The following is a 26,412-nucleotide window of genomic DNA, read 5'->3' on the forward strand; positions in this document are numbered from 1 at the left end:
AAACATCATGCTGTATTTGAGGAGAACACATCCTGTTACCGACTGTATTTTCTACACTGAAACACTCAAAAAATAACTATATCATTAAACGAACATTACCTATCAAAATGCGCATGACAAAAGTGTACTTCAGATATTTGAATACCGTCCAACACCGTTTGTATGAAAGTAATTAAATGAAAATGCTTCTTCGTAAAAAATTTACCATTCATAACGATGAATAATTAAATGTACTTGTTATGAAACGAATGTTTCGTAGAATAATGATTATAGTTTTTATTGTATGCGACTTATAAACGACCAGTACACACCCGCACATCTTGAAATAGGATACTGTTATCGCTGATTTTATAGTATTTTGCATTGGTCTAATAAAATATCTTTCAGGCGGTACCAGAAAGACATAATGACGTCCAGCATTTTCGTCATAACCCTCTCCAGGCCCTCAATAAATGTTAAAAGTTGTATTGTATATCATTGATATTATTGTCACAAAAGTAAAAATAACTGTACTAATATTAATTTTCTTATCTTTGAAGTGATTGAAACTCGTTTCTTAATATAATTTATTATAGATATCTCAAACGTATGCCTTTCATAATTCAAAATCAAGAAAAGAAAACACAGCCTTTAATCATATAACAAGATATAACCGGTTTAATATAGGAAGTAAAAACGCTTCGTACAATGTTTATGACCATTAAATACAAATTTCCATTCCGTCACAATCTAAAACTTTTGTAACGGAATAATACATCGTGTAAAGTATATGCATTAAATATACTTTGTCTCAGTCATAAAACCGTTTTGCACACACGTCATTTTGACTTACCTGTAGGTTTCTCTTCCGCGTCTGATTTGTATATTATGTAAACGGGAGGTAATTTAACAAGTGGAAAGTTATATTATATAGTGATACTATTTAAAATGTTTATATATGTTTTGGATATATTGCTGGTCCTAATTCAAACGTTTGAAATCCAAGGTAATGGGTGTAAATTCATATCGTTTTATGTTTTCTTTCTTAGTTAATGACATGTTATATTTTGTATTTGTTATGTATATACCTTTCTATAAATATTGGAATGTTGCGAGAAAATCATAAAGTAAAACGTGGTCGGTTTACACTCTATTTATTCATTTCTTTTATTTGCAAAGACTTAATTACAATACATATAAATTACAAACAGGATTCAGTAGGCAGCTTTGAGCTTGTTTAAAAAATTATTTCCTGAATTTCCCAACATTTGATATGAATAACAACATAAAGAGTACTTAATATATAATAATCCTGCAGTTTATTCTTTGATATGTCTCTAGAAAGTATACCAATTGATTCTTGTAAACATCAAAAATCGAAGCTAGTGCTTCCATATTATAATTTTTGTTTCTACAATAGGAATTGTTAACCTTAAACTTGGACTTATTTCTAGGATAGAGTAGTCATTAACAAAGGATACAGCTGACTAACTGATGTAAAATGTAATGGATCGTCCTTTTGAGATAATCACTGTGTTATTTTAGACAGCATCTAAATGTCGATTATCTTTTTTTATATTTCTTTTGATTATCCACTACGAAATAATTTTCTCAGAAGCGGTCATGTTTAATCGTTCATTTAATTAATGGTCCTTATTAGAATCTTCTGAAAGTAACGGATTACTTTTTCTTTATTTTCTATTCGTTACTTATTAAAACTGTCACGATTAAGTTATTAATTCGAAATTATGCATGTACTTAACATGTATAGGTTAGAGATTAATAACTGACCTAATGAAATTAAGTTTTGCGGTTCTACTTAATGAGTTCATTTAACATGAAATTGCTAACTAATGTTTAGACTTATTAAACTACAACAATTCTAATTTGTATTTATGACCGACTATATTATTTATATTATTTATGACATATTCAAGATTTTTAGTGTTTGTTTTCGAAATTTAGATAGTACTTAAAATATACGTGTTGTTGACGTAGTACAAAAACCTCGCATTCAGGCAAGCTGTAAAAGTTTGAGGCAAGACAAGAAGGAAGAAATTATTAATATCATATCATGAAAATACCAATTTAATATTAACTATTATTCTGTTTTTACAGTTCGAAGTAATGAATTTCTATAATCAATTATTGGTAATCTCTTTGGAAATAATGCATTTGAAATAAAACTTAATTGCTAATGAAGAAAATTACAATTTACAAAATAATAAGTTTTTCACTATTTACACAATTCAAGTTGAGGACGTAGAGATCTTCGAGGATTTCGCATACGCGAAAAATCAGCGCATGGAAAATCAAACATATTGCGTGGTTGAAAGCGAACTATCTATTAGAGGATAAATTGCAGTAATTCGGTCAAAAATGTGCTTCCGTGTAGAGGTTATATAGCAGTAGTTCGGTCAAAAATGTGCTTCCATGGTGTATAGAAAAAGTTCTCTAATAAATAGATCCTTAATTTAACTCTTTTTTTGCGCATTTGTGCGTAAACCGGGGACCAAAAGGGGCATTATTTCACTCTTGGAATGTATTTTACATAAAACAAGACTTATATATAATATAACGCTTATATTCGCATGTTTTCGACTTTTTTACTTGAAAACGAAATAAGGGTGTTTATTCTGCGGACCGCTTTCTGAAATGCGGCAAGATGAGTTACACGATTAGTTATAAACGTAGGCGGAACCAAGAAGACTTATTGACGTCAGTATTGTCGTCAAAACGCCCTCGGTTGATATCACTTAACTTATTCAAGGTCTTTGATAAAAGGCAAAACTTGTATTATTGAGATTATCATCACAACAGTACAATAATTATACTATTTTTAAGGAGGTCGAAACTCTTTCATCATATTCTAAAACATACAATGAATAACACCTTAAAAACAAAATAGTGAAAGCAAACAGCAGCTTTGACACATGTCATTAACAAAGAAACAACACAATAAGCCGAGTTCACAACATTTATCGTATCGATATCTTACTGCGTCACTACATTAATAGTTTTAAGTAAGTCTTCAAAAAAAAAAAACCTTTTAATGCTAGCGTGTATAATTGTGTAAGGATGCCTTTCATATTGCTAAATCAAGAAAAGAAAAAAAGAGTAAAAGAATATATTATTAATAAGACTATTAAAATCCGTAACGGTTATCATTAAATACAACATCCGTCCAAATCCACAATTTCTGTAGCGGAAAAAAATAAATGTTGTACCTTCAATAATTTAAAAGATAAAATACCTGTGTGACAAGATTTGATTTGTCTTAACGCGTAAAGTAGTCACAACACCGTTCTACACGCATGTCGATTTTTACATGACCTAACCTTCAGTTTTCTCTTCCGCATCTGATTTGTATATCTAAAAGAAAAGGTAAAAGTTAAAAATTGTATAGTAGTACTAAAATGTTAATATACGTTTTGGATATACTGCTGGTCTTACTTCAAGTGTTTGGAATTCAAGGTAATTAATAGGTTTTTTTTCTAGTTTATAGTGGTAGTTGATTTGCATATTACAATTTTTAAGTTTATAGGTGTGTATGTTACATATATTGGTATAATGTGATATTCTGACAGAACTACAAATATAAAGTAAAATATGATAACAGTATTGTGTACATTGGAAATTAAAGCTTGTGCTCCCAAGATGTTACACATTGTAACTACATAAAGTCAGTAGGAGATTCTATTTTGCCTTATACTTTTTCCATAAATATCTTGAGCATACCTCCAGATTTTCAGTTTTTGTTTTCTTTTTGTCAGTAATTTGGCACCCCTTTAATGCAGTGCGTCACAGAAGAATCTAATTACATAAACACGCGTGTAGTTTGTATATTATATTATATAAAAAAAAACACTATTGTTAGTTTATCATATTGACAAAGTAAACAAACCTACACATTTTTGAAAGGTAATTTAAATCTTTAAACGGATACAACAAAACTGATTATATCACTGGGACCACAAAAGGATGTAGGCCAATCAAAGAAGTAAAATGTCTAACATACCATAGATCTTTGAAAAAGGCTTACAACTATACACACAAGTTATTCTGCAATTTATACACTAGTTTCTGCATAAAAGAGTAATGTTACATAATTTTGATATTTGTCTCCAGATTATCTTTATGTTCTGTATGTCTATTGACAGAGTGTATACACTCTTAGCCATGCAAAACATTTCACAAAATAAATCTTTTCTTGCATATTTTGTGAAGCGTTTCCCCCAAACTGGGTTATTTCTAGCTGTAAGGCGTGCTCAGAAGGCATCACATCCATTTTAGTGACAAATACATTTTTGTAGTTGTAAGCCTTACTGTCAGCTTTGTTTTAAACTATCTCTTTAGACTGTTTTTTTTTTTCAAAAATGTATAGGTTTTCATTCTATTAAAGTATAAGAGAAGGATGCAAACTTTTGAGCATTTCACAAATACAGTCTTATTAATTTCATACGTCACCTGAATGAGCGTCAAATATAACTGGATACCAATGAAAAAGTAAAACGACATTTACAAAAATAACCCGTCTTTCAAAAGTTTTCTTTTACAAAGTTGGCTTATCATAGTATTGAAATTATTAAAATTGATTTAGACCAGGAAATTTTAAAATAATTTGTTTACAGTGTCGTTATTGTTTTCAACAGATCGGCTCTGTTTTATATAAATATTTTAAAAGCAATATCCGTATAATTTCAACATACATAACGAAAACTGCTTCCTTATTACAGAAATGAAAGAAATAATTGTTAATTGACTCTATAAAGTAGTATGTAAAACATAAGCGAGTGTGCAAAAGTTTATTTGAAATACTACATGTAATTCTGAAAAAGCTTAGACTATGCCTTTTATACGTGCTGTTTACCACGTAGAGTTGCAAATAGGACCCATGCAATTAACTGCGGCTGGACAAGTTCTCAGCTAAGATTTGTTTTTAGGAATGTGTGTGTGGTTGTGTGGTGGGGGATATATTCTCTTTTAAACTGAAAAACGGACGACCTCCGTGACAGAGTGATTAATATAGCCAGCTTCCTTTTGCTCCCACCGATGTGGGTCTGAAACCTCGCATGGTGTGTAAGACATCCAACCGCCTCTTAGAATGTCGGTGGTTCAACTCAGGCGCCCGTTCTTGCCTGAAACTTTAGCAAGATATAGCCTAATTTTGCTATATGTTATTATAAATTCTCCAAAATATATATTAGCGTTTTTAGTATTAGACAGTAAAAAAGGGAAAACTGAAAAGGTACTAATCTTTGTCGTCGGTCTAGTGGCTTGTTTAATCTAAGGCGATAAATATTGATAAAATGTATTGAGTCAGTTGTTCGTGGTGATCATATTCCGGTACGTTCATTTCATAAGAAATCCGATTTTTGATACTACTGTATCTTAATTATAAAGATATAGTTAAAGTACACTATTTTGGACGGGATCAGCTATTTCATTTTGCGATGTTTCGGTTTGCATGTTGTAAATAAGTTTGCTCCCCAGATAAAAAAAAACATATCTGAGGTTCTACCTGGATATTTTCCATTCTTCAGTAGTTTAATAAAAACTCAGTTATACGTGTTCTTTCATTTCAAAGAGCAAGTTATTGTCAAAATCGATGTAAATTTAACTTCCTTTTGTGTTTTACGTAGGAAAGAGAGATAGTGTGTTTTCGTGTGTTTTCTTTACTAGGAACATACAACACATCCGTAATCAGTTTTTTCCGAATATGACTGATGCATTTCAGATCTAAGCTGAAAAATACATTGTATATTACATTGGACTTTCATATTTAGTTGATAGAACATGCTTTAATTGTCGAAAACTATCTTATCATTTTTGTGTGTGTGTGTCAACTCAAAATGTACCCATCACGAAAGCATCTCAGCAAAGAAAAGCCTTTCACACGAAATAACACCGAAAATGTTTAAATCCAAACTTTGGCATCAATACTATGTTTGAATGAAAGATATATACTATGCGTCAAAAATAATCAAGAATTCAATTTCATCTTCAAATTGCGCAAATTGAATTTTGTGATAAATATGTAGAAATTTATATACAAACGAAAACGGAGACTATTTTTTCTTCCGGATCAAAAAAAGTTTTGCCCTCTTAATATAATTTATCCATTGATCAATGCACGTTCACGTTGTTTAAGGCGGCTTCTATGTTTCTCGGTCAGAATTGAGGATCAATAAAATAGTGTTAAATATTGGTAAGTTTTAAATGATTTATCACTTTAACTTATCTGAAGGAATCCATAGATCAAACTTCTATTTCCTTTGCGAGAATATATGTCCTTTCAACGTGATCATAATTCAGCAGACATAGGGTTACGCGAACAATTATGACAAACCACGAAGTAGACGGAACTGTATGTATATTTTTTAGCATTTTTTGTCTTTACACAACCTGACTGAATTCATAATAATACATAATAGAACAAGAAGTAACTTTTTTTAGTTGACTGAAAAGTGCTTAATTCTATTTTATTTCAATATCAAATGATCAAGCTGTTTCAATAAATAAATAAATTTATGAATGACTAAATGAATGAATTAATGAATATTTGAGTTGAGGATAAGTAATACAATTACAAAGAAAAAGAATAAATGTACCAAATATAAAATTTATCATATCTTATGTCTATTTTTAAAGTGGGCAACAAAGTCATTTTAAAAAATTAACGTAAACTGGCTCAAACAATATCCACTTTCATGGGTAAAATCACTCGTATTTTGATGTTGTATATAATTTTCAAATACAAATGGCCGCATACCACTGACAAAGGTAGTTATAAATATCTGTGTTGTTTTCTGTGTAACACGTATATAATACCTGTACTACCAACGAATCTGAATTTCTTCATTTGTTAAAAAAATATTAATTTTGACGTCGGACTCTGGATACCGACATGGAATTTCATAAATATCCTCATGAGAAAACCCTTCAAATTTACTAGCGCAACCCACTACGTTAAATAACTTACAATTCACTTTATGAAAATAGGGTTCTGGTTTCGCAAATATCTCACGTAACAAAAGAACAAGAAACCTTCTTTAACCCATATCGTGCTGGACACAATTAGATCATGATCAGCCAACATCCGTGTAGTCTGATCAAGATCTACACGGTTTGCCATTCAGTCAGTGCCTTTTTGACAAGCACCTCTTTTAACAGTTAATGGTGCTGTCCAAATTGAAAGATTGACAAGTTCATTACAGAAATTTAGCAGGGTAAGGGTTAAGACACTAAAATGTAGTTGTAAACAGGAAAAAACAACCGCCTGACATGCGCAGTTTCGTATATCCTGCAATTATCTACGGTTTATCAATTCCGCACGTCATTTAAATTGCAGTTAAAATTACACTTAAATTAATATCAACATGTTTCTACACGTACTGGATATACTTCTAGTTCTAATTCAAATGTTTGAAATTCAAGGTAATATATATTTTGACTTTAACTTCACACTTAGTGTTGATGTGTTTAGATTACAAATTAATCAGTTATGAAACGTTTTAGGCAAATGCGTCTTTACAGTGCAATCGTCTCCGTATTGTAGTTAAAACCACACATTGATACTTGAAACATAGGCTGCCATATTGTAGCATAACCACACATTCATACGTGGAACATAGGCTGACGTATTGTAGGCTTAACCGCATATTTATTCTTGAAGCTGTGTTGCCGTTTTGTAGGCATGACCACACATTTATACTTGAAATATGAGCTACCATATTGTAGGCGGACTCAAACATTTATACTTGAAACATGGGCTGCCATACATATTGAAGCATAACCACAGATTTATACTTGAAACTTCTGCTGTCGTATTGTAGCTAAAATAGCACATATATATTCGAGGAAGCTGTGCTGCCATATTCCCAGCAAGCATACGACGTCGAATCGACGTTGGATATTGGTTGTATCTAGGTCGGCCGTTGGAAAGACGTTGAAACAACAACGTCTAACAGACGTCGGTAGTAGACGTCGAATCGACGTTTGATATTGGTTGGATTTAGGTCGCGACGTCGGCGACCTTAATGCAACGTCGAAAAGACGTTGAAACCACGACGTCTAACAGACATCGGTAGTAGACATCTAAGCGACATTGGATACATGTCGGATTTTTTTAATATTTCGCAGCAAAACACAATTATATTTTCCAATGATGAACTCGTTTACATTTGAGTTTAAAACAAAATCATAATTTCAATTTTAGTTTACACGATGCAACTATTAAGTATATGTTAGTGTTTATTAGTATGCATTTAACAAACAAATTGATCTGGCACAAGAATTTTCATTTTGGCTCAATTTTAAACTATGATGTCAGATGATATACCTGGATCAAAACGGGAATATTAGTTACGAAATCTGATCCAGCGTTGAACTTAACACATGTAGCTTAGTTAAACACACGCAACTCGCAGAGATGTCTACACATTCTTATGGTAATTTGATACATTTGCGAGAGTTTTGCAGACATTTAGAGCAACTGTATGGATTATTATTCAACACGATTTGTAGAAAGTAAGTATTTTAATATTCATTTCTTAATTATTTGACTTAACATATCAGTTATTATCCGTCTTAGAAAATTCATACAATTAATTCGTAAGAACAAGAAACTTAAACTATAAAATAAAACTTATAAACATACTTGATAGAAGAGTTAACATTGAATATAATGTTTAAAATTTAAACTTTCAGAATGCCTTTAAAATAACTGAACATTCAAATTTTATTTATTTCAGATGAAGTTTGCACAGATAATTGTGAAGGTTTTGAGAGATTCAACAAACAAAGCAGAAAGTTCTCAATTGACTACAACGAATTCATGTTGTTCGACCTTATTTATCATGACGATAGATGTCGATTGAAAAGAATTTTATCGTTACATTATAAATAAAATGATTTATAAAGATGAAATGATTAATGTTGTTTTTTGGAAAGAAAACCGATATTATCAGTATCAGAAATATGACGTCTAACCAACGTCAGAAAACCGACGTTGAATCGACGTCAGAATTCGACGTCTAAAAACTTACATTTTCAACCAAAATGTAACTTTGAATCGACGTCCGTATCCGACGTCATATTTGAAACATTGCTATAACCACATATTTATACTTGAAATACTTGTATGTGCTGTCGAACGATTATATCTATTTCTGTTTGTTTAAGACTTCACCATACACACAGTATTATATTAAATATTTACTTAAACGTAAAGAATATATTTTAGTGATAACAATGTGTTAAACTGGGCGTGCGAAAGTCGAAAAATGTTCCGCATAATTCGCAAATCAGTTTAGCCAAGTTCAGTGTTTCATACAACAAGGGAGATATACTCATTCTTCCTTCTTGTCATTTTGTTTAGTACACAATTATCAGGTCTATGTTCTAGATCCATATAAAATACAGAGTAATTTTAATCAAACATAGGTTATCTATAAATAGTTTTATTTTCAGAATTTTTTTTTCCCAGCTGTTATCGGTAATTAAGGACACTTTTTACCAAAGCAGACTTTTTCAAATCAGCGGTTTTGCTTTCATCTCTGTTTCTCATCCAAGTAAACTAAACCAACGTTGTATGCCTTTGTATGAAGTACTGGTATACATACATGTTTAATAAAGAGTTATGATTTATATAGTTATAGACAAACTATCTTATCTCTTAACTTATCTTTGAACAAAATGTTTTCAGCACGTTCATAAATCATTTTGAAATACACCACTTAAAGATCTATTTTTAAGTTGACCAGCTGATTCACATCCTTCGAACGACATGATTCAACAATAAGACATTTCCGCGTAGCATGTTATTATTTGCGATTATTATCTTAAGGATATGATTTCATCTCTGTAACTCCATATTTAGAACGTATATTTGCAAACATTTCTCATTATCTTTGTATCAAACTTAAAAGGTAGATGTGGTAAGGTAACCACAAGGACGTAGACAAAATCTGCAAAATGCGGAGGCAAAACCATCAAGTAGTGTCCGGGTTATGTTTCCTTAATCAAATTACAAGCAGCCACTCCTAATTTTAGCGTGCAATGTACCTGTATCATCATACCATTTACATACATATAATAGCTCCCATTTATCTATTATTTGAGGCAGCCGTCAAATGTCTTCCCGTACTTGAACTAAATATAGTTATAATTTTTGCACCTTTGATATTGTCCAGGAAATGGTCACTAATAACAGAAATCCTCCACTGCTGGAGTTAGAGGGCGTGATGAGATGTTGCATGAGTCAACAGCTTTCACGTACAGACTCAGTAAATAAAGAGTGTTCTATTCTCGCTGATCTTACTTTTCTGGGGATCTTATAAACTTATCAACTATGCCAACAGCAGTTGGGCCGCTGTAAAAAGTCTCCCCTTTCTTGATTTCAGTATTATTATATTTTCAATAACTTTATTATCAGCGATTCCAGTCAATTGTCCCATGTAATACGTTTGAAACGCATGAGAATTGGTCAAAATGTTTGTCTTGATAACTGCTAGGTCAAGTCTAATCCAGGTCATGTGGGGTCAAAAACTAGGTCATCCGGTCAAATCAAAGGAAAAGCTTGTTAATATTCTAGAGGCCACATTTGTGACCCAATCTTTATAAAACTTTGTCAAAATGTTTGTAGAGATGATTTCTAGATTAAGTTCAAAATTTGGTTATGCGGGGCCAAAATCAAGGACAGTAGGCCAAATCAAAGGAAAATATTGTTAAAACTCTAGAGTCCACATTTTAAGTTTGAAACTCATGAAAATTGGTTAAGACGTTTATTTTTTTTTTGCCCTCTAGGTCAAGTTTGAATATGGGTTATGTGGGGTCAAAAGCTAGGTCACCCAGTCACATCAAGGAAAAAACTTGTTCGAACTGTAATGATCACAGTTGTGACCCAATCTATATAAAACTTGGTTAGAATGTTTGTCTTAATCATTTCTAGGTCAAGTTTGAAACTGGGTCATGTGCGGTTAAAAACCTGGCCAGTAGGCTAGATCAAAAGACAATCTTGTTAACACTCTAGAGTCCACAGTATTAATTTGAAAATCATGAGAATTGGTCAAAATATTTTTCTTTATGACTTCTATGTCAAGTAAGAATCTGGGTCATGTGGGGTCGAAAACAATGTCGCCCATTAAAATCGAAGAAAAGCTTTTTAACATTCTAGAGGCCACAGTTGTAACACATCTTGACGAAACTTGGTCAGAATGTTTGTCTTGATGATTGCTAGGAAAAGTTTGAAACTGTGTAATATGGGGTCAAAAACTAGGTCATTAGGCCAGATCAAAGTTAACACTCAAGAATCTACGGTTTAAGTTTGTAACTCAAGAGAATTGGTCAGAATATTTATCTTGGTGACCTCTAGGTCAAGTTCAAATCTGAGTCATGTGGGGTCAAACCTTAGATCACCCTGTCACATCAAAGGAAAATCTTGTTCAAACTGTAGTGACAACAGTTGTGACCCAATCTTTATGAAACTTGAACAGAATGTTTGTCTTGATAATTTCTAGGTAAAATTTGAAATTTGGTTAGATGGGGTCAAAAACTAGGTCAGCAGACCAGATGAAATCTAGTGACCGATATAGGACCACCATGACCCTCTTGTTTTAATATAACTATTAATCTAATTCTTTTTAATTTTAATCCATATTTTTGTTGATAAAATTTGCACCTACAAAAATATTCCCATTTGCAAACTGCATTTGCAGCTATAGACTGGACTTTTAAGGTCCTGGAATATCCGATTCTATGTTAACTATTAAAAAGAAACTTAGTAACTTATTAGGTGCGTATGATAACTCTCTTTTTGAATATTTATCATTTTATCTCTCTCTTTTTTTACTGTTTTTGCATAATATGGACACAAATTCTTATCAGTATTAAAATCTAAGAATGGATTTCCTCTGATTTGTTTAACAAATGAAAATACGTAAGACCAATGTAATGACTTGTAACAGTTAAACCACTATTGGAAACGTACCATGCGAACGGTGCATCGCTTTTTCGATTTTTTTCTGCCTTATGTTTTGTGTTAGATTTATTGAATGGCATTTAGATTTTCCCAATTTAATCAACTTTGGTTAACAAACATTTGAACAAAGCCACATATTTCAGGAAAAAATTGATGTGTAATATCTGTTTGTCAATGAGGCTGTCTTACATGTACAACACAGAACTTTCAAAAGGCTTTTAAACAGTATAATTATCTTTAAGTTCGGTGCGAGGATATTTTGTTTAGACGAACATTAAATTTTGTTCTTTTACAATGTTAATGCATAAACAGTTATTAATGCACTACATTCAATACATTCAACTAGATGCATTGGAAATGGCACGAAAAACAAAATGAGCTCTATAAATCAACAAAGTTCTCTATATTATTGCTTTTTTATATATAAAACAGAAAACCTTGTTCGGGAACCAATACATTACCTAAATAGAAACACAGATTTAATCACATTCTTGATTTCTGTTTACAGCACTATGTTAATCATTATCAAGCAATGACAAAATTGCTATGCACTGTCTAAAAGCCTTTACTTGAAACAGTATAATCTTATTAAGCTTTGAAAATGTTTACCAGACACAAAAATTTTAATATAGTTATAAAGAATTCGTGTGAATATATTAATCAACAACAAAACTAATTTTATGGGATAGTGGGCTTGCTGTAGAACGTGCACGCTCGTTTGTACTGCCAGGCACCATGAAGTCAATCTAATCATCCTTTCAATACTTAAAAGTAAAACGCTTATTGCCTTGTTGTAACATGTCTAAATAAAATGTGTATATATTCATTAAAATGTATGCTATTTTACTTTAATAACTCCATAGTAATGAATAAATGTTGTCCTTTGATAAAATATGTGTTAATTACATTGCAGCATCTGGCCGATATTTCAAACTGAACAAAACATGGTTTGAGGCCAGCAAAAAATGTGACATGGTTATGCCAAATGTAAAAATTACTTCAGACAAATTTGTTATGGATATCCAAGAGCAAATAGACCTAGACGAAAATGGTTTATGGGTAGGATACTTTACAATGAAAACTGGATTTGAATACTTGGGTAAATGTGACAGTTATATACTTTTAGACAGGACATTTATTTATTTTATTTTGTCGGGTTTAACGTCGCACCGACACAATTATAGGTCATACGGCGACTTTCCAGCTTTTAATGGTGGAGGAAGACACCAGGTGCCCCTCCGTGCATTATTTCATCTCGAGCGGGCACCTGGTTAGAACCACCGACCTTCCGTAAGCCAGCTGGATGGCTTCCTCACATGAAGAATTCAGCTTAGACAGGAAAGTAAATGCAGCTCACGGAATACTTGCGTCTTTGTATATTTTATCTGCTCTTTTAAATTATGAAAAAAGTAGTGTTTTCTCTTCTTTTATTCATGACGAAATGATTTCAATTAAAGATATTGAAATAACGATAAGGTTGGGTTGGAATTCCACATATCTCTTCTGTTATTCATAATAACTTATTGATGTTAATTGAAGTTATTGAAAGTACTTTAATTAAATGTATTATATATAATTGTCTCATTTATATAAAGTAATTCTATTTTGTCTTCTACTAATCTCTTGTTTCTGCTTTCCTTAAAGGCAACTTGCAGATAAACTGTTACAAAACCTTTGTCGTATATACACAGCAAAAGCATATTCTATCTTTCAGCCTGCATTGTTTAAGTATATGCATTTGTAAGAGCGCACGTTCGGCAAGATCAGACTTGCACATTGTTGTGTTGAGCAGTAAAGCAACAATGATAAGTAGAAAATATTATCTAAAGGTAAATTTAGCAAATTGAATATAAAAACGTTGACAGGTTGTTCGGGAAAGCCACGTCCGACTAGTGACGAAAGAACTGTGTGGAACACACCTGGTTTATGTCACACATTTTGCAACAAGGCTGCAGTTATTGGAATAAGTGGACATGAGGTAAAAATGAAATATCCTGTAAGCTTATATTTTGTTTTTGTTTGAGTCTATCAATTCAAAAGGATAGAAAAAGTTTCGTGGAAGATGCATCATGTACGTCATTAGATGCTTATGGCCGCCGTGGTATATAACTGATCATAGATCGTTACAATCCTTTTACTGAATGTACAGTAAGGCTACATCTTGCCCATGAAATTAGAATATCAAGCAATGCAATACCTATGCTGAGTACTGAAAGATAAAAAAAAATTTTAAGACATCCGTCAAATTTATATCATCCACCAACTTTGTTTTGTGTTCTCATATACATCAGGACTATGTGTTTTTCATGTTTAGTAGCTATAGGTAGCAGTCAACAGGTCTAGAGATTTTTACAGACCACAGTATGTCTGAATACATTCGTCGTCCACCACTGGTTAGGTTATCTGCCCGCTGCAGCATTGCTTAAGCATAGAAGAAATGCTGTCAAACGAATAAACAAATAATCAGTCAAATATAGTTTGACAAAATCGGCTATACTTTATCCCTTCATCAACTATGACTAATGTAATGAAAATGATATCTAAACAGGTTTTCCGAATAGTCGATTTACATGATTGGTTTAATTATATATATCATATTTGCAGTGTTTCTGCCTAAACGGGGAGCCATCCAGAAGCGATTATACATGCAACTGGTCTTGTAAGTCCCATGACTGGATTTCATGTGGTGGGGATAATCTGCAGTCCGTTTACAGGTCTAGCAATGAAGGTAATGATCGTCTCTCATGTCTACATTATGAAAGTGGTCATCAAACAGCAGTATCAAGTATAAATTATGAACAAAACGGTATAGGGAATTTCTCTTCTAGATTATCTTACAGGATCAACTTCCCTTAAAGATTGGGGAGTCATTATAAAATTGTTTAGTTGCAGCAGAAAACAAACTTTTTATAAGTGAAACAAGATATACATATGTCTAAAATTCAGTCAAAATATTTATTACATTAAAGAAAAGATGCAAAAATGTATTTATTGAATTGTACAAAATGACGATTCACTTTGGAAGCATGGCACGCTTCATGTGTGTTCGTGAGCTGTAATGAAATAACCAATTGTAAAATTTTGCTCATGTGTCATTAAGATTTTTGAAGTTTCAAGGTGAGTAAAATAATTTACATAGTTTCCTTATTCGTAAAAATGCAAGTTTATTTTGGAAATCAAAATGCAACTATGTAACTTATAACAATGATGTAACTTATAACAACATGATTGTGATTTGCTCTAGGATATAAAATGCTGTATCCTCATTTTCAATCAAAATTTCACACTAAGGCCTAAACAATAATTGTTTGTTTCCGGTAACATGCTAAAAAAATAGGGTAGGTAGGTTGGTATTTTTTATTTATTTATTTATTTTTTGGTGGGATGGGGGATGGGATTTAAAAGACATAATTACAGGTTTTTTTTGTAAGATCTGTACATTAATAATCACATAATTAGCTAAAATGTTTGTTCTAATTTCTATGAAGTAAATAGGTTCCTGCTTTAACTTACATTTCAGTGTTCGGTAAAGAGGCAACGAAATGGGAAAAGGGCGACTGTCTCAGTTTTGAATACACTGATGGCAAAAACAAACAATTTACTTGGAAATCATGTTCGAACTACAGTCGTCAACTCTGTATGTATACTATATTTTATCAATGCTCTTTCGTTTATTTCGAAGTTAAGTAATAAATAATTTACTGCATGAAATTTATATTGCTACCACCTTTATAACTGATATCTGTAAGACGACACTCTTGATTCCTAAGAGTCTGACTGTTGATATATATATTTTATTGGATTCATTAAATAATGAATATTTAAGTTCAGTTCTCATGAAGTACCAGTGCATGTTTTGATTTGTTTAACATGTAGTAAAAGGTTTTGACTGTTGATATTTTGCTTATAAAATTCATTAGTTGGATATCGTTTCTTTCCTTTAGTTAAGCTTTATATTACAGTTCCGTAGTTCTTTTAATTTTGTGTTCAAAATTATAAAGCAGCAGCCTAAACAGAGAATATGCATAGTTATATTGTTAGATAAGTAGCAAATGAACATACACAATCAGTATTCAAACATTTGACACAGATTAAGGAAAACAGTTTCCGATAATTTATTGTTACACGTTTTAAAACTTACTTGCTTATTAGATAGGGCTCATTTGCTACCTAATAAAGCTACCTTGCAACTTATTACGGAAGAAATCTTGGAAAGTGTTTTAAGAGCATAACACCCGCTCTTTTAAAACTAACACTCTTATTCAAGGTTATGCAACGGATCGACTAATTAACGGTGATGGTTATGGTCCATGGAATGTATCTGTTCAACATTGTCTTACACCATCTTCACGCCCGTCGTATTACAAGGATTTACAAGACACAAATGTTTCAATCAATCCGTCGTGGTCAGCAATCATTCGAAGCGATGTAATGTATGAATATAAAGGTACAGTGTATTATAATACTGAAATTTGTTACTCTATAATTATTACTAGAAACCAATAGTAAATATAAGCCTGTCAGATGTTTTTAATCGACAGCTAATAGAAGTTAGTTCTGACTACCATAACTTAACTAAGGCTATATTTATTTTCTGATAGTCGTGTGCATTAAGTTATTGGTACATTATTTGGTAACCTGACCAGTGTCATTGACAGGTACATAGCAAATTGTTATATTTAGCTCACCTGAGCACGAAGTTCTCAAGGGTGAGCTTTTGTGGTCAGTGATTGTCCGTCGTCCGTCGACACCTCCCAGCCTAAACCACCAGTCCAATTTTGATGAAACTTTACAGGAATGATCCTTGCATGATCCTTATTAAAAAATTAGTCAAAGAAATAAATTTCATACAGAACTCTGGTTGCCATGGCAACCGAAAGGAAAAAAAACTTTAAAAATCTTCTTGTCCAAAATCACAGTAGCTAGGGCTTTGATATTTGGTATGTGGCATCATCTAATGGTCTTTTACCAAGTTTTTTTTCAAATTATCCTCTAGGGTCAAATATGGCCCGCCCTGTGGGTCATATGAGTTACATAGATTTATATAGGGAAAACCTTTGAAAATTTTCTTGTCCAAAGCCACAGGGCCTAGTGCTTTGATATTTGGATTGTAACATCATCTAGTGGTCCTCTATCAAGATTGTTCAAACTATCCCCCTTGGGTCAAATATGGCACCGCCCCGGGGGTCACATGGTTGATAAAGACTTATATAGGGTAAAACTTTGAAAATCTTCTTGTCCAAACCGCAGGGCCTAGGGCTTTGATATTTGGTAAGTAGCATCATCTATTGGTCCTTTACCAAGTTAGTTTAAATTATCCCCCTAGGGTCAAATATGACCCCGTCCTTGGCGACGGCGGGGGGGGGGGGGGTGTGGCGTGGTCATATGGTTTACATAGATTTATATAGGGAAAACCTTTGAAAATTTTCATGTCCAAAACCACAGGGCCTAGGGCTTTAATATTTGGTATGTAACATCATCTAGTGGTCATCTACAAAGATTGTTCAAATTATCTCCCTAGGGTCAAATATGGCCCCGCCCCGGGGGTCACATGGTTTATATAGACTTATATAGAAAAAAAAATTGAAAATCTTCTTGTCAAAAATCACAGGGCCTAGGGCTTTGATATTTGGTTTGTGACATCATCTAGTGGTCCTCTATCAAGATTGTTCCAATTATGCCTCTGGGGTGAAAAGAGGCTCCGCCCGTGGGGTCCTTATTTCACAACGATTTATATAGGAAAAAAATTTAAAAATCTTCTTGTCTGAAACCACAAGATCTAGGCCTTGAATATATGGTATATAGCATTGCCTTGTGGTCCTCTACTAAATTTGTTCAAATTATGTCCCTGGGGTGAAAAGAGGCCTCAAGGGGATACCAAGTTTTACATAGACTTATATAGGAACAAACTTTAAAAATCTACTTGCCTGAAACTGCAAGGCTTAGGCTTTTGATATTTGGTATGTTCTATTGCCTAATGGTTCTCTACCATAATTGTTCATATTATGCCCCTGGGGTGAAAAACGGCCCTGCCCCGGGAGCCCCAAGTTTTACATAGACTTATATAGGAAAAAAAATCTTCTTGTCTAAAAGTTCAAGGCTTAAGCCTTTGATATTTGGTATGTAGCATTGCCTAGTGGTTAGTGGTTCTCTCTCTCTCTATATATATATATATAATCAATAAACAAAGGTAAAACATACCTCAAATTTACAGAAACAGGTCATTAAATAACAAATCTGTACCGCTTATTTACTTTCAAAATGAAGAGTACCTTGACGTTTCAACTGTAATTGTGGGCAAAATATTGGCAACATATTGCAGACAGCGGTACCCATATCAAAATTAGTGTGTATTCCCTGAGACTGAAAGTTTTTAGCTAATTTAGCTAATTGAAAGTACACTTGCAGAGGTGATCAATTTCATTTAGCAACAGGTTATGCTAGTTTTCACATGTTTGTATATTATGTTATTTATTTGAGGAATAAATATGTAGATTTCATAAAATTAGATCCCTATGACAGGTCTAAGTTTTATTGCCTTTTATAAATAATAAATACCTCATCACCAAACCTTACTTCGAACGTATTTAAATAGCTTAGCATTTCTTTTGAAAATTTCTTTATTCCATCATGTTGTTTTAGGGTCCATTTTTTATTATACATTTGTTCAACATTGTCAAACATTAATGAATTTCGTGGTTTATTTTCACGTGTATATTGCAAGGCTTGCGTTACATGCCGAAAGGAAATATGGACATTTTACCAAATATTAGGCGTGTCAAACACCATGTTATATTGATTACATAATTATACTTTAATAGGATTCTGCTGAGCACATTGTAAAGCCTTAGTGTGTATTTGCCACTATCAGAATTTCCCACAAACTCAGATATGTGTCCTGGGGTCTGTCTATTGCAATTATAGCGTTATTTGAGCAGTCATTACATAAGAACTTGTGGCTAAATACAAGAAATGTAATCTAAAGAAAGGTTGCGCTACAATGTAAAACTAGGCGTTTTTTGACTTATCTAAGTGACTTAACTCTGGTGTTACTAAATAATTATTGTCCATTGTAGAACTTGATTAACAGTTGGTGGTGATATACAGTCCATCCCGACTTTTATGAACATTGCTTAAACATCATAATAGCAGCAATCGTATTGTGTGTTTACGTAAAGCGGTACAAAATACAATTCTAAAGTAAATTAATAAAAACACGTGAGCAATCAGACGTACATAAATTTGGGGGGGGGGGGGTTGCGTTAAAAATACTAAAGTGCTGAACAGTTCCTTGCATCTGCATGTTTGCGATACAATTTATAAAGATTGTTAGACTACACAATCGAAACATTTTAATGAGCTTCCAAAGGAACTTCTTACAGCCTATATTGACTATCGCAACACCAGTCTTTATGTGTCGTATGGCGGCTGTAAAATGTCTCCCCGTACTTGGAATCAGATTTTATTATACTGTAAATGTTATTTCTTATTTTAAGTATTACAAAAGTTGACAGATTTTAAAGACAGTTTCACTAATGTTCAATATGGATATTTAACCACTGATAAGAAAACGTCACAATTCATTCTGATGTTTACAAAAGATGGAAAAGATACAAAGAAGGCTGCGCTTTGTCAAAACAGTAAGTGTCTTTGTTACGAGTTTACGGTTATATTTATTTGATAGCTATTCTTCTATGACACCGGTGAGTAACCATTATGAGTCATTACAGAAGTAATATAATTCAATTACAAGAACACAAAGACAAAGTAAACATATATACAACTAGAACAAATCAAACAAATAAAGAAACAGAGTAAGACACAACCTTGGAACAATCACTGGCAAAACAAATCAGTGGAGTGTTTAACCCGATTGTGCTCAAACTCGCTTTTTCACTCTTTATCTCCATCATGTTCCAAAGTAAAACAAAGTAATTCCTGTGAGGTGAATCCATAACAAGTTTTAATTTCAATGACTTTTCACAATAATTAATGCCAGTTATATATGATATACACACATTGTTGCTACATGTACATAAATAATTAGAAGTAACCTTACTTTCCTTTTGAAACATGTACGTATATTTCAGAAGGATTTGTTGAAAACGCTAATGATGACCAATCTTCTAGTAAAGGCGTGCCTGGTTTGTAAATCCTTAATTTTAGTTTACAGCATGTTCAGCTGAATTCACTGATATGAATTATCTATGGAAGATGAAAACTGCACGCTGTTAAGCGATTGTAGATTTGCCCGAAATTTGTCCAATGATATGGTCTGCCTAAAATGTGTTAGTCCGAAATATTAGTATTTCTTGAGTGTTACATAATGTGCGCCATTAGTGTAACATTGTTCTATTTATAGACATGCTTACATATCCGACATGTGAAACTGAAATAATAAAAACCCAGAGTCTTTAAATGCTGTTATTGGTATTGTAGTTATAGCTTAAGGAGGGCATTTTGATAAATACTACGAATATGCCATTAGCCGAACAGTTACATAAACGCAACTTGTCCACTTTTATAAATAAGTAGGGAAATGTTTCCACATATTTGTAATTGGCTCTGTTTGGTATTTTACAGTACGCCACACACAATGATTTTCGGTGGCTTCTATGACTGGGCCAAGTTGTCCGTAAGCGACGCTAGTTAATTATAAATCACTGCGTCATACTGAATGCTTTCAAATGAAGAAAATGCTTATAACAATTTATGTTAATTGGAACGTATTACTGATGTAATACCTGAGCATTAACAATTCAAACTGTTTGATCCGCTATATCTGTACTAAGGTTTTCATGAGTTGCGGGTTTATTTTGCATAATTCAGGACAGAGTTTCAGATACAAGATATCATCATAAAAGTGCATGCATTTTAATTCGAATGTCAATTTTGCAGTTGGAGTATCAGTCGCCGTTGTCCTAAGTGCCATTGCGGTTGCTTCTACAATTGTTGTTCTTAAAAGACGGTACGTCTCCATTAATTTTTAAATTCGTTCAAATTGATAAAAATCATTTTATTTTATTATCCGTTTGATGCTTGGGTTCAAAAAATGGTGTTAGTTATTTAATATTATTTGATTATATTATATAACCCGACTACAATAGTTTTTCATTACAGTTTCATTTTGTTGTGGGCCTACTAGTACTTTGAGATTTGTGGCTCTGTGACTGTGTTTTGTGCTGTTCTGTGCTTCCGGGAAATCTATCCTTACTTTTTATCTTTTATAACAAATATACAATATTCATACCTGTGATACTTCCCCTAAACAAGTATTCAGACCCTAATATAATTCCATCGATGATTCTATCAAATTAAACGCCTGCAGTCATATGTATTGAAATTGATAATTACAGTATTGATCTTGCTTGATATTTATAATCATTTCATTTGAATTATTATTCTACTTATAGACAGAAAATCCCGTCCTTATGTAGAGGAATTGCAAAAACCAAAGAATCGGGATACACTGATTCAAATAATGTGACCGTTAGAAATCCAAATGTAAAGACAGCCTTTGACAACTTTGGTTATTCCGTAGCTCCGAAGAATTCAAATGCTAGTGACGAACACCAAACTATTAATCACACTCACGCATACTTTGAACATGATCGGCCTGAAACTGTCAGTAATACAAATGAAGAGAAAGAGAATGATTATAATGAAATAACATTGGACATAAATGCTACATATGATCATGCAGACAACAAAACGAAAAATGGAGAACAAAACACTGAACACACTTATGACACTACGAAAACGCCAGCGATCAAGCGCAAAGAATTCGCTGACAACAATCCAGATAATTTTGGTGACACAGGTGAAGATGCCTACAATCATATAAATGAACAACCGTTGAAAAGCAGCAAAACAGAGAATGTGTATGGTGTGCCGAAACAACAAGAAAATTATTCTAAAGGTGCTGGTAAAAGTTTTGACGAAGATATCCGCGATACAGAAGACACTTACAACCATATAAATGAAAAACCTCTGAAATCTGACGGAACAGATAATGTATATGGTCTGTCTAGCAATTAAAGCCTGTCAATTGAGACAGTGAAAATACAAGAAACCTGTAGTGAATTGTGAAATGCTGACAATCATTATCGAACAATCACACCACTGCACGAAAAAGAAAAATAATGTTATGCGTTAATGTATTATCAACTGGATAAGATATATCTTAAATTATAAAATGTGTGCGTTTTACGCTTAGCATCTTCATGCAAAATCTGTTCAATTGTGTATGCACACTATTTTGATTCATTGAATATGCTTAAATACTACGAAAACGCAACAAGAAATTACTGTGCTGTAAATTTGAGTTTGGTCACGGCCACACATCGTATATTTTTACTGAGCTAAACATATTTCATAGATTGAACAGTTTCGTATGAAGTTCTAAAAATCACCTTAACCTTAATTGTCGTGATTTATTTCTATATCTGAAAGTGAATATTACTACACATTAATATTTGTGTTAATTTAAAGTAAGTGTACAGTATTGATAGTATTAATCAGAAATTTATTTATTATATTCGTTTAAAAAATATGATTTTCTGTTTACAAGAAGACTGGAAAATGCAAAATTTTAACAATACTTTGAGAAAAAAACAAAGATTTGTAACATTTATTTATTTTGTAACACATTGGGAGACTTCAAACAGTCTGTTGGTCCTACTGTATACACCCGCTACATTTGATTAATGAAAATGAAATTGAGACGCATCAGTGGTTATGCCGCGGACACACAATTACTTCTCCTTCACAAATGAGGGATAAAAATCCCGCTAGGTGTGTAGAATTTTTCATGTTTGAAGCTATCAAGCAGTTTAGTGTACATTCAAGGTGCCCCTACCAGGTGCTCGACCTTGCCTGAAGCAATGTCCTGGGGGCCATCTCCGTCTACCATCATAAACAGGAAAATTCCCGATTTAATCTGACTTGTTATGGGCCTCCGTGAGCGACTGGTTAAAGTCGTTGACTTTTAATTACTTTCTCTTTACCGCTTTGGGTCAGAAATTTCGCTTGGGGACGTAGAATTATTTCATGTGAGGAAGCCATTCAGATGGCTAGTCGAATGTTGGTGGTTCTACCTAGGTACCTGCTCTTGCCTGAATCAATGCCTGAAAGGGCACATTGGGTCTTCTTCCCCATCAAAAGCTGAAAAACCTTAGGAGTATAATCATCAAAACACCGAAATATTTGATGAACGAACAACGTCTTTAACAACAATCTACCTGCCCATTACATATCCGGTACAATGGATACTTAAAATATTCTGAAAAAAAAATGTCCCCCTTCAAAAACGAATGTCATTTGTAAAGAAATGAAAATAAACAATTGCTGAAAATTACGTGCAAATTAATGTGAAACAGCTCTGGGACATTATTGCAAATGCATCAAAATGAAGACTTGTAACAGTTCTTTGGAAATGGTGTGTTTTAAAGGCATTGGACTGTCTGAACGTTTGGCTCCTATATGAAGAACTTTTCCAAACGTCAATGTATAAATCAGTAAACCGAAAATTGTTTTGTAGAGCAATATACATGTTTTATCTGCTGTTCAATTTTCATGTAAAACAACTCTTTTTTCTATAATTTTGGGTTCACTTGTTTGAAATTTATTTCTCAAAATGAAAGGCTAAGCGTTAAGACATGTTTTTATAAAATCATGTCTTTTACAGATGCTTTACAACTGTAATCAGGATCTCTTCTGTACAGGTAAAATAATGTTATTTTGTTTTGTTAAAAACAACACAGAACGTGACATAAGCTACTTTAATTTGAAACTCAAATAAAATTTTCTACAGCGTTCACAATTATCTTTCCTATTCAAAATTTGTAACCACATGCCAGATTATATGTAAATAACCTTTCTAAGGGAAAAAAGTGCATTGTACAATAATCATAAATATTTACCGCTTAGATAACATTTACGAAACTGATCATTCCTGTTTTTCCGTCTGACCTGGTTAAGTTATAGGTTCAAACTGTGGTGTATTCAACATAACATTTTGTATATAGCAAACTACTAGACTTGAAATACAATACGAGGAGTGTTCGATATGAATTGCTTATTGTCCTCTAGCTCGATATCCACGTGGGGCACGATAAAAACCAATATCTACCTGTATATGGTTATTCAATACCTACACAACGGTGTATAAATGTACATGTTAGACTAAGTGTAAGACATAAAATTTGCCATTTGAATACACGCAATCATTGACCACTGTAGTAAAAATGGTTGGTAGAAGCGTCGACAAGAAAGATGAAATACGGGCTTACATCAAAGCTCGCTCAAAACTTGGTTGTTCTTTGAAGCAGCTGATGACTGAACTTTCTACTGCTTATGGACCTTCTTGTGTGTCTTATGACACAGTTCGACGGTGGAAAAAGAAATTTGAGTCTGGTGTACAGTCCATCAAAAATGCACCGAAATCAGGTAGGCCAAAATCTGCATCTCGTAAAGAAATCGTTTCCAAAATAAAGGAAATCATTGAAGGAGATGCCAGATTTACAGTTCGTGATATCGCACGAAAGGTAGGCATATCACTATCAATGGTTCACCTTACTTTGAAGAAGCATTTGAAAGTCAGAAAGATTTCTGCTAGATGGGTGCCACATCTGTTGACTGATGAGCAAAAGAGGCAACGGGTTAAAGTGGCCAAAAAGCTGCTTCAAATGTTTCCAAAATACGACAAAAAGCAGTTTGCCAATGTCGTCACAGGTGATGAAACCTGGGTCCATTATTTTGAGCCCGTCAGAAAGGTTAGCAATAAGATCTGGGCCACTAAACACAGCAAACGCCCAATAATTGCCAAACGTTCTTTGAGTGCAAAGAAGGTTTTGTATGCAATCTTCTTCTCTGGTGAAGGAGTCGCAATAAAAGTGCCGGTGAAAAAGGGCAAAAGCATCACCGGAAAGTACTACAAAGACGTAGTACTGAAGAAACTGAAAAAGTATTATCAGAAACGACGCCCTGCCACTGGTTTTAAACATGTCCGTCTTCTACATGACAATGCCACCGCTCATACCTCCGCAATAGTTACGGCGTTTTTGAAGAAAGAAAAAGTAACTGTTTTGCCTCACCCCCCGTATTCCCCAGACCTTGCCCCATGTGATTTCTTTTTGTTTCCGAAATTAAAATCATTCCTTGCTGGGCGGAAATACCAGTCCCGACAGGCACTTGAATCTGCCATTCATCAGTACCTTATTACTATGCCCAAATCAGCGTATCGTGACGCCTTCAAGAAGTGGATACATCGGCTGAAACTTTGCATTTCTAGCCACGGGGAGTACTTCGAGGGCATGAAATGAGCCCTTTTGGGCTAACTTGAAATTTGAAGTCTCCAGATAGAAAGAAGCAATTCATTTCGAACATCCCTCGTATGTGCTACACAACTATTTCTAAAGACTGCATTTCATAATGCAATGTAGATTATTTGGTATCATCTTGTATTGATGATGTTTGTTTCTTGAGACTAACAAAATACTGTCATACATGTACTTACATTATCGCACTTACACACAGTTTCATATGTTTTCTTACGCTTACAATTAGCTATTTTCGTTTAAATATAATTGAAAAGATATTTATAGTCACTTGTCATCTTTTAATATATATTGCTTATTGATTATACCGTGTATACATCAATTTTTATTTTATATATAATGATTTTCATTATATTACTATTGATATAAACATTTAATGATGCATATATTTATAATGTACCCTTAGAAACAAATATTGAAATTTATCTGACACACATAAAGAGATCTTAACAGATCTTTAGTTGTTGACTTTCAGTTCTTGACTTTGCATAGACTAGGCTAGGCGTTATTTTGTCTTGTAACATCTTTAGTACGCAATGCGTGTATGTCACGGGCGAGTTTGTCATGGATCTACCTGGCGGAGGTGATAACTTTTATTGATACCGTCCTGTAGTGAAGATAAGGGATGAGTGTGTGCCCGCATTTAGTTGGTTTAAACTTTTATTTACACTGTCTTGTGGCTTTAGAATATAGTGGAGGTAAGAGTGAGGTAAGCTGCACCATAAACCGGATTAAGCTCCCCGATAGTGTTTTTGCCACTGACCGTTCCAAAATGGTGCCCCACTGTTTTCCTATATATGTTCGGTTTTTTTCTTGTGTGTTTGCTTTGTGTGTAAGTGTGTGCGTTGCTCATGTGCACGTCCGTGTGCTTAGTTGTGATATGGGGAGGGTGCGTTTTGGAACGTGGTTTTCCCTGATGGATATTTAATCTTATTTGTGTTTTAGCTCTCTAGTTATGTTTTTGCCATCGACAGTCCCGGGTGTCCTTTAATGTTATTGTTGTGTCATATTTGTCTATTTATTTTACTTTGTCTGTATTTATGTGTTTATATGGGTATGTGTATATCGTTTACAAACAAGCACATGCGCTGCTGTGGAGATCATTGATCTTTGTTC

The 26,412-nt window shown here is 33.3% G+C and overlaps 1 protein-coding gene across 3 annotated transcripts; it reads left to right on the plus strand.

Moving 5' to 3' along the window:
* Positions 1 to 834: 834 nt before the first annotated feature.
* On the plus strand, positions 835 to 22,648 carry LOC128554845 (uncharacterized). Of its 3 annotated transcripts, none has more exons than XM_053536158.1 (10): positions 835 to 985; positions 12,873 to 13,058; positions 13,825 to 13,937; positions 14,564 to 14,687; positions 15,480 to 15,596; positions 16,227 to 16,406; positions 19,474 to 19,599; positions 20,050 to 20,103; positions 20,858 to 20,927; positions 21,373 to 22,648. In XM_053536158.1, exons 1-10 carry the CDS (start codon positions 928 to 930, stop codon positions 21,995 to 21,997), a joined length of 1,653 nt encoding a protein of 550 aa, XP_053392133.1. In that variant the 5' UTR covers positions 835 to 927; the 3' UTR covers positions 21,998 to 22,648. The 3 variants fall into 3 exon arrangements, with proteins under 3 accessions (XP_053392133.1, XP_053392134.1, XP_053392132.1); XM_053536157.1 differs by lacking the exon at positions 835 to 985 and adding an exon at positions 3,275 to 3,453; XM_053536159.1 differs by lacking the exons at positions 835 to 985; positions 20,050 to 20,103 and adding an exon at positions 3,274 to 3,453.
* Positions 22,649 to 26,412: the final 3,764 nt, after the last annotated feature.

Source organism: Mercenaria mercenaria, unplaced genomic scaffold (assembly GCF_021730395.1).
Source record: "Mercenaria mercenaria strain notata unplaced genomic scaffold, MADL_Memer_1 contig_801, whole genome shotgun sequence".
Taxonomy (NCBI): domain Eukaryota; kingdom Metazoa; phylum Mollusca; class Bivalvia; order Venerida; family Veneridae; genus Mercenaria; species Mercenaria mercenaria.